Source organism: Rhinolophus ferrumequinum, chromosome 16 (genome assembly GCF_004115265.2).
Source record: "Rhinolophus ferrumequinum isolate MPI-CBG mRhiFer1 chromosome 16, mRhiFer1_v1.p, whole genome shotgun sequence".
Taxonomy (NCBI): Eukaryota; Metazoa; Chordata; class Mammalia; order Chiroptera; family Rhinolophidae; genus Rhinolophus; species Rhinolophus ferrumequinum.
Genome location: NC_046299.1, coordinates 171652 through 180869, shown reverse-complemented (window position 1 = coordinate 180869; position 9218 = coordinate 171652). Strand labels below are relative to the sequence as shown.

Below are 9218 nucleotides of genomic sequence, written 5' to 3'. Positions count from 1 at the left end.
CAGCAAAGCTGGCAGTCACCGGCTCTAGCCACACAGCAGGCAACGGGGGTGCGCTTCCGTCTGAGTCCGATGTGCTGGACAGAGTGACAGCTCGGCATGGAAACCTCTGCTCCTGAAACCAGGTGGAAACGGAAACGCACCGAAGGCGGAACTTCTGTAAGCAGCTGGGTGGCCGAGCTCTCCCCGCCCCCGAGCCAAGCCCCGCCCCGCCCGCCCCGCCCACAGAAACCCCACGTCACTTCCGGGGCCTTTAAAAGACAAGGCTTTATTTGCTCCTAGAACTAGATGACCGCATTTTTCCTTTAAGTAGCGGCTTGGTGCAAAGGCAACAGCTCTCACTGGCCTTTGAAGTTGGCCTTTCTCTTCTCCACAAAAGCGGCCATGCCTTCTTTCTGGTCTTCCTGGTGAGAAAGGAAAAGCAGAGGACATTCAGACATTCCATCTCCTGCCAGCTCACTGCGTTTGTCTCCAGGCTCCCCCTGCCCCCGGCTGTCCATGTCCCCTGGGGGGCAGGAGGGGGTTCTGCTGGGGACCTGGGACTGGTCCGGATTCCCCCCGAGCGAGCAGGGCTGGCCTGGGGTGGGTATTTTTGTCCTCCAGGTGAAGGTCACTCAGGAACCATGACCTTGTGTGAAGAATAAATTCTCAGCTACAGAAAACCTCAGACACACGGAGGTGGGTCACCCGAGTTCAGTAGGACCTGGAATGACCAGGGTGACAACCAGGCAGGAACTCAGAGCTGTGTCCTGTCCTGTGAGCACATGCACACATGCGCACACACACGCCAAACCATTTTTTCCTTCTGTTATAAAACACCTCGGTATGACTTTCTGATGATAAAAGAAATGGATTTCAATGGCTATTAGAGGAATAACTTCCGTTAAGTTACTGGCAGAAAGCCTAGCAAATATTGCTGCAAGGGTTCAGGTCAGTATCAGAATGCATCTGAACCCCAGCCTGAGTAACTGGACAGTACAGGAAAAGTCTGCAGAGGCATTTACGGTGCAATCAGAAGACATTTCGTACCAGGAGTCACCCTGCTGCCGTCATTTTGAACTCCCACATACTGGACTTACTGGCAAACTCAATGCTCACTGAGAGAACACGGCTGAGCAGACAGCGGGGAAGTGGACAGCTCTGACAGAGAGCAATGGCGTGTGACAATACAACATGTACAGCCAGAACATGTGTGACTCCTTGCTGAATGCTGTTTACTCACAGTAGCAAAAGTTGAATAGAAGAGTTTCTTCTCCAGCTTACATCCCTCTGTTAACGTCATTTCAAAAGCTAAAAAGAAAACCCTGAAGTTATGCACTGAGATGCTGGCTGCGGGAATTCGGAACTTTTCTACGGTGATAGAAGCACCCCCAGTGGCCCCTCCACTCTCCACTCTCCACTCTCGGCAGAGCCCCACCTGCATTCACAGACTCTTTAGCCATTGCCGTTACAAGTTTAGAATTGCTGGCAATTTTTTCTGCGCACTGGATGGCTTCTTCGACCAATGTGTCAACAGGAAAAATTTTGCTTACAAGCCCTGAAACACAAAAAGGTGAACATGTGGAAAGAGCACTTTGAGTGACAGCGACGCTTCGACAGCAGAGGCCTTTCAGGGTGTGAACAGGGGCTGCAGCAACATGGGAAAGGTTCTACACCATCTGCCGTGGTCATGGGGCTCACGCAGACACAGGTCATTGAGGGTGGGGAGAAGGGGTGCATGTGGACGGTCTCGGAGAGCCCCCATTGTGTACTCTGAGCTTTGGGAAGCAGATGGTTTAATACTCTTCTTTAACCTGTACATATGTTTCAGCTACTCTTTTGTACATAAAGCATATCAAATAAAACAGGCAGAGGTCCCCTGGGTTCCCAGAATACCCGACAGCACTGTGCTGACCAGCCAGGAAACACCTAGACGTAGCTCTCCCCTCCCCACTACCCACAAGGGGCTTCATGGGGCGACCCTGGCTCTCACCGGCTTGCTTGGCATCCTGGGCTGAGATCCGGTCACCAGTGAGGACCATCTCCATGGCCAGTGACTTTCCGACAGCGCGTGTCAGCCTCTGGGTGCCCCCGGCACCTGCAGGGGTAGAAGGCTGCTGGTCACAGCTGGCCCTGCGGCCGGTTCAAGCCAAGATGCCACAGACATGCTGCCAGCAAGTTCTAGGGCTGACGGTGGACCTCTGGGGGAGAGGGGGACCCCACGCCTGGCACCTGGTCTCCTGCATCAGGACCTCACGTGTGGAGTCAGACTCTGGACAGCTGCACACGGCTCGCAGGTCCTGGCCTCAGACCCCGCCTGACCCCTCAGGGTCGGGATGTTTTCAATGTGTCCTTCTTCCTAACACCCTGCGGGTGGCCAGCCCCACGACACTCCCTCCCACCAGCTGGAGAGTCATCCACACCACAGTGAACTCTGGGTGCCAGGGTGAGCCAAGGAGGCCGCCTGAGGGATACAGCACAGTCCAGCAGACTCAGGCACTGCCTCACTGAAGGGGACACCTCGGTGTTGGGACAGGAAGAGCCCAGTGCTTAGCGGGGCTCACCTCGCTCTCAGCCCATCGGACATACCCTCCTTCCCAGCCTGGCTGTAGGACATGCCCCGGGCAGCAGGGCAGACATACGCCTGGAGCCCTCATCAGGTGGGCCCCAAGGGGCAGAGGTGCCACTGTTTGCCCACTGCTCCTGTTGACCTCCATTTGAGGGTCTGATTTCCTGCTCTGAACTTGAATGAGGCCATGGGACTTGCTCTGGTCACTAAAACTGGATCAGATGTGACCTGTGTCACCTCCGGGCACAAGCTCTCAGCACTGGCCATTGGTCACCATGTTCCCTGTTCCGAGCTTCTGACCCACAAGGATCCTAAGCCACTGTGTAGTCAGCCCTTGCTAACAGTATCTGACACAGGATCTGGTCATCCCCCAAGAAGCTGGCACAGCTCCGTGGCCCCATGGCCACTCTGGAGTGCTGTTGTGTCCACTCACACTTAGTGTGCTGGTCGGCAGAGGGAGCAATGGGCACAGACAGGCGCCCCACACCCCCTCAGGTGTAAGCAAGCTTTTTTCTATTCCTGGATAAGCATCTAAGGCATGACAGGCTCTGCAGAGCGACCTGCAGAGTTTATGCTAGAGATGGTGCCTCTCTTTACCTGGGATGGTTCCCAGTAGGATTTCCGGCTGTGCAAACTGCGCTTTCTCACCAGCATAAATGATGTCACACATCATAGCAAGTTCACAGCCACCACCAAGCTGCAAAACAACATGAGGCGTCACGGAGGGAACTCAGTCAGAAACTCACTCTGTTTGCTTATTTGAATTGTCTATTAAAATGAAACACAGTCCAGGGTACAGTATGTTAGCAAAGTGTTCCCAAAAATCACAAACAGTTGATGCTGCCCAACTCTTTCGGTAAAGGGCCAGACAGCAAGCACTGCCAGTCTGCTGAGGGCAGTAAGCGAACCAACAGATCCAACAAACTTTACTCGCTGGCCCCGGCTTAGCCCAAAGGAACTTGACTAAACGACCACAGACTGAAATGCTCGTCACTCTCTACAGGCTACCAGCCCAGCACCTCTGAGCAATCCACATGTCCACAGGAGACCCCGTGGTCCCAAGCCAAGGACAGAGCTCTCAATGGCAGCGACAGGTAGTTTCTGGGTGCAGCACAGATCGAAAAGTCATTACAATGGCACAGAAATCCAACACGTGTGCTCTTGACATAAGAGAGGGGAGAAATACTCCAGAGAGCCCCAGGGCCATGGTGAGGACTGGCCTCATGGACAAAAGCAGACCCCTCTTCTTACAGCCTTGGCTCTTTGGCATCACTGGGGGAAAGACCTACTGGCCTGGGAACTAGACTTGGGTTTTCCAAATAAAAGCCGGTTATGTGTCACATGCAGAAGCACGATTCTGTAAAGACTTCTGAGAGAGGGAGAGGAAGGAGGACGCTCACAGCATAACCGTTGACAGCAGCTATGACTGGCTTCTTGACCCTGGTGAGCTGGTCCCAGTGGCTCAAGAACCCGCCGGAGTAGCAGTCCTGGAACGTCTGGTTCTGCATCTCCTTGATATCGGCTCCAGCTGGTGGAAATGAGGTCCCAGTTACCTGCATGCATGGCCCTGCTACTGCTTGGTCCCCCGAACCAACGGGCAGCTACTGGGTGTCCTCCATGTGCAGGCACGATGGCTGCTGGGGTGCCAGCACAGGGCCTGGCCTGTGCAGTGATGACCATGTGGACACATAACTGGGCAGTGGGGACAGGGGCCGTACCCTGGGGTACTTGTTCACGGAGGTAATGCAGAGGGACCATGGGACAGGAAACAGACGCGAGGTGGGCTCAGAAGGCCGGGCTCGTTCCTTAGTCACTTGAGCCCTCAACACATACCATATGTGACAGCCGAGGACGTGAATCACTCTGAATAAACTTACTCTGCCGGCGGGATACGCCCGAGTGTCACACACACAGAATGCCTCATCCAAGCAGTTCCCCAGCCCATCTCCACCTTACAGGTAAGGAACCCCGAGCTGTACTGGCTCTTCTGACGCTACCTTGGAGGTGTAGTCTGTCTGCAACGCCACAGCCCATAGGCGTGACCACGGTCAGCCCGCCCCTTGCACACCTGGGTGACCTGCCACCGTGCTACCCACCTGCGAACGCCTTCTCCCCGCCCGTGACAACGATGGCTCGCACAGCAGGGTCCGCCTCGAAGGCCGCCAGCGCCTGGTTGAGCTCTGCCATCAGGCCTTCGCAGAGCGCGTTGAGCGCCTTGGGCCGGTTTAGTCGGATCAGCCCCACGTTGCGGCCCTTCCCCTTCTTCTCTGTGAGGATGTACTTAAAGTCGGCTTCTGGATGGAGAAAATAAAGGGCCATTTTCACTAATGTGGGCATCACACTGGGTGGATGTGCCCCTGTCAGTACACGGAGTGACCCCGACAGACCGCTGCCCAGCGCGGGCCTGCTGTGGGCTGCAGCACACAGCTCTCAGCCGCATGGGTGATCTCTGCAACACCGTCTGCTTTCACGGATGTTTGAACATTTGCTTAAGTAAAAAAAAAAACAAAAACAACAAACAAAAAAACAGCAATAAACAGCAGCTCTCAGTTGCCTTCCTTCTCCAGAATGTGTCGGTCAGCACTCCCCGGAAGGTGCACAGAATGGCCTGTGATTCTGCATAAATAAGCAGGGATGGGGAAATTCGCTCTTTCAACAAACGCCAGGTAGGTGAGTGGAATTAAGCTGTGAACAGAACCAGTTCTGGCCTTACCGGGTGGACAGATTAGGCTGCTGGAGGCACACACAGGCCAAGGGGGCTTCCATCCCCAGAGGGGCAGCCAGCTCAGAAGTGGGGGTCTGCAATGACCTGGAGAGGAAGGTGAGCCCGAGAAGACTAAGGTGTGAGTCCGCCTGTGGGAGTGGCTGCTCTCTCCAGTGGGATCTCAGTGGGAGTAACTGAAGTGACACATGCCAAGTGCTTAGCAGCAGCACGCCTGTCACACACAAGGCCAGGAAATGACTGCTGATTACAGGCCAGGCTGCAGACGCGGAGGGTCCAGGAGAACTTAGGGCAAAATCAACAGGTAGTTAACTGGACACACGGTGAGCGAGGACCCCAACTCAGGGACACTGGAGCCGTGATGCTGCAGGTGGGTGCAAGAGGCGCGCCGGGCTGTCCGGGGCAGAAGCAGTGGACACGGATGGGCCTGGACAGGAGGTACCGCAGGACAAAAGAGCGCCATTTCCAATTCCAGAGGCCCTAACTGCACAGCCTCTTAAAGTCATGTAAACCCAGCAGAACTTCCCAACCAACACCAAACGCTCCCATGGCAGAGGCCTCAGCTCTCAGTCCGTAGTCCCTGGAGCTGAAGGGGTCGCAGGGACCCCAGGGCTCAGCGAGCTCACAGCAGGCGCTGGGAGGGTGCCACTCGTTCAGCTCCCCTGCAGCGGCGGGTCAGGCCGGGAGTCCGGGGTGCGGCCGCCGTAGGGGCCCCCACCCTGAGCCCGCTCCCCTCAGCCCTGCACTCACCCGAGGCGAAGGGGCGCAACGCCGCGCAGCCGGGCCAGGATCGCAGCGGGCGGCGGACGACGGGCAGCAGGGCACGCAGGGCGGCCATGGCGCTCAGGGGACGACTCGCTCCGCCCGCAGCTCGCCCTCCCGGCCCGCGGAGCCGCCCCCGGCCGCACCAGTCAGGGCCCGCCCCACCCACAGGCCGGCACCGCGAGACCGCGCAGATATCGCGGAAGCATCTCGGCGGCTGGAAGGGGCGTGATGAGACTGGGGCGGGGCGACGAGCCTGGGGGAGGGAAAGCGGGTCAGGGGTGGGAACGGGGGTTAGCCGCGCGTGGCGTGTGGGCGCGTGCTCGTGCTATCCCTTCTTCCCGTCCCTGTCTCCCTGCCCCCGACGTCCGGCTGTTGGCTGACCCCGAACGGCAGCAGTAGCCCTAAGACCCCTGAGCGCAGAGCCCGGCGGGGTCTCACCGCCCACGGGGAACCCTCGCCCGGACGCCCGGCGAGGCCAGCGGCACCCGCAGGCGGAGCCCCGCTGCTGCGCGCGTTCCCGGGGCTTCCGGCCGCGCCTTGCTCTCCACCTGGCCTGTGTCGCCTCCTTTCTTCTCTTGGCGAGTGGTGGGGGTTAGCTCTGCCTTGGCCTTCGGCCCTTGTCCACCCATTTTTCCGGGTGGCTGTGCGGGGCAGGCATGTTCCCCCTACTTCCCAGGTGACTTGACCTGCAGCCACACCGGGCTTCCCTGGAGGCCTGGGCTCTGAGCTGGATACAGGCTGTGGGGCTCACAAACACAACACTAGGGAACGGATAGGCTGTGGAGCCACTCAGTGCTGGCCGGACAGCTGTGACCATGCTGTCTGCATTCAGGGTTGGTTCAGCCCCAGGGAAACACTGCCCTTGTCTCACCCCAGGGCATCCAAGCAGTTGTCCGTTACAGCACCAAGGAATCAGGTGTTCTGTTTTGCAGCGGGAAGGAGTGGAGGGGCAAAAGTGCTTAGAAAAGGAGACAAATTAGCAAAATCCTTCCTTCCAGAGGCATCATGTGGCGACTTTTTCATTCCTGAACATTGTTTCCTAGGAGTGGCCAATGTCATTTTCTCACTTCTCTCCCTGTCCCAGCTCATGCTCCAGAGTTAAAGGTTAAACACAGAGTCACCATGTCACCCAGCAATCCCCCACCTAGGTACACATGCCCAAGAAAAGGGAAGCATACATGCACAAAACTTGGCACATGAATGTTCACAGCAGCATTATTCATAACAGCCCAAAAGTGGGGAAAAAAACAAATGTCCATCAACTCATGAATAGATAACAAAATATGATCTATCCATACAATGACACATTAGAATATGCAATGGGATATTACTGGGCAAGAAAAAAGAAATGAAGTGTACTGATACATGCCACAGTGGGATGAACCCTGAAAACAAACGGAGTGAAAGAAGCCACATAGTGTATGACTCCATTTGTAGGAAATGTCCAGAACAGACAAAGCCATAGAGACAAAAGGTGGGTGAGAGGTCGCCAGTGGCTGCAGAGGGGCTGTGGAGTACTGCTGCAGCACCAGCGGCTTCCTTGTGGGGTGATGGCAATATTCTAAGCTTGACTGTGGAGATGGCTGCACAACTCTAAATACACTGTTAGCCAGTGAATTGTACACTTTAAATGGGTGAAGTGTATGGTGTGTGAATTCTTTTTTTTTTTTAATTGGGGAACTGTGTTTTTCCGGGATGTCAATTCATTGTTTTTCTCAATCTAGTTGTGGAGGGCGCAGCTCACTGGCCCATGTGGGAATTGAACCGGCAACCTTGTTGTTAAGAGCTCGCACTCTAACCAACTGAGCCATCAGGCCGCCCCTGGTATGTGAATTCTAATCAATAAAGCTCTTCACAAAAAATGAACAGCCTGATTGGTTTAAGCCATGGACAGTGTCACCAAGTAGTTTCTCACCGAGTAGTTTCAGCCTCAGTCACCATCGGTGGCCCTCGGGCATCAGGAAAAGCCCATGACTTTGTACCAGTCAAAATGAAACAAGGCATGCCCTCTGTGTGTTGCAGCTGCTGCTGGTGACCTCAGACATAGCAGAACAGTGCAGCACTGACATGGCCACCAGTGTCCCTGAGCACGTGGGGCAGGGATGACAGACCCAGCCACAGGTCGGAGTGTCGGTGGTAGCTGCCATTTGATTCAGGCAGTGATGCTACATGGAGTGGACAAGAAGAGCATAAAGGGCCCTCTCGCACCTCCTGGGGTCCAAGGTACTCCCTCCCCAGGTGTCAGAGATGTCGCACTCTCTCCCCGGCCATAGATCAAGCATGTCAATTTTACTTGTGTAACTTTGCTTTATCTCCAATCACCCCCTGCTTGCACCCAGGCCTCCCATCCAGGTGTGGTCAGGTGTCAGTGGGACCAGGGCATTTTACCCCCTTGCCCTGTGCGGGGCCACCATGGGGGACTGGTGGAGCAGGTACTCAGCCAAGCGGGCCCTGCCTTCAGGCACTAGGATCATGTCAATCAACAAGAAGACCCAGGGGGCTGAACCCAAAGGAAGTTCGGGTCCCCCAAACCCTGTTTCAGCTGAGTTCCCACCCAGGAACAGTCAGAGCGGAATCTCACACTTCCTAAATAGGCCTATGCAATCCCTTACTATCCTGATCTTTACCAAGAAAAGGAGAGATGATGGACCTGGAGGGGGTGAGAAAGGCAGAGCCGGAAATCTTCAAGGTTTTCCCCACTCAAGGAGAAACCAGATGCTTAGGGTGGAGTGTCATCAAATACCTTGAGTGGGACCCGTTGCTGCGTGGCCATTGGCAGACTGACTGTAAAGGGACAGGAAAGCTGAAAACATAACAGGCGAGGGAGCCAGCAGATGGGTTGAGGACTGCACCACTGCCATCTAAAGGTGTGGCAACAGCTGCCAGCCGCATGGAGAGGTCTGATGCAGCCAGTCTGCCAGAGCAGCCACAGCCCTTGTACCAGGCCTCCGTCACTGCAGGACCAGCACGCAGAGGTGTCCCTCACAGACCCACAGGCCTGTGCAAGGCGACATTGTGCTGCCAGGTCAGGGACAGTGTGCTGGGTTGTCCAGGCTCCACCAGGAGGCTGACTTCAGGGGTCACCTCAGGGCACCCACCCTGGGCATACCTGTGAGAGACCCAGAGACCAGAGACCAGTTTGTAGAGTTCAGGCCCCCAAAGAGTCCTTCATCTGCCAGCGGAAGT

At 55.9% G+C, this 9218-nt stretch overlaps 1 protein-coding gene across 1 annotated transcript; it reads right to left on the bottom strand.

Moving 5' to 3' along the window:
• Positions 1–245: 245 nt before the first annotated feature.
• On the bottom strand, positions 246–6210 carry ECHS1 (enoyl-CoA hydratase, short chain 1). Its single transcript, XM_033131112.1, has 8 exons — positions 6018–6210; positions 4642–4839; positions 3946–4073; positions 3143–3242; positions 1970–2074; positions 1415–1534; positions 1220–1287; positions 246–401 (listed from the first exon to the last, which is right to left on the bottom strand). Exons 1-8 carry the CDS (start codon positions 6103–6105, stop codon positions 336–338), a joined length of 873 nt encoding a protein of 290 aa, XP_032987003.1. The 5' UTR covers positions 6106–6210; the 3' UTR covers positions 246–335.
• Positions 6211–9218: the final 3008 nt, after the last annotated feature.

Excerpts from the sequence above, each read along its gene's own strand:
- ECHS1 (XM_033131112.1), bottom strand. The coding sequence starts at position 6,105 with ATGGCCGCCCTGCGTGCCCTGCTGCCCGTCGTCCGCCGCCCGCTGCGA. Across the intron at positions 4,840-6,017 it reads GTTGCGCCCCTTCGCCTCGG|AAGCCGACTTTAAGTACATC; the intron begins GTGAGTGCAGGG and ends TTCTCCATCCAG. Across the intron at positions 2,075-3,142 it reads CCTACTGGGAACCATCCCAG|GTGCCGGGGGCACCCAGAGG; the intron begins GTAAAGAGAGGC and ends CTACCCCTGCAG.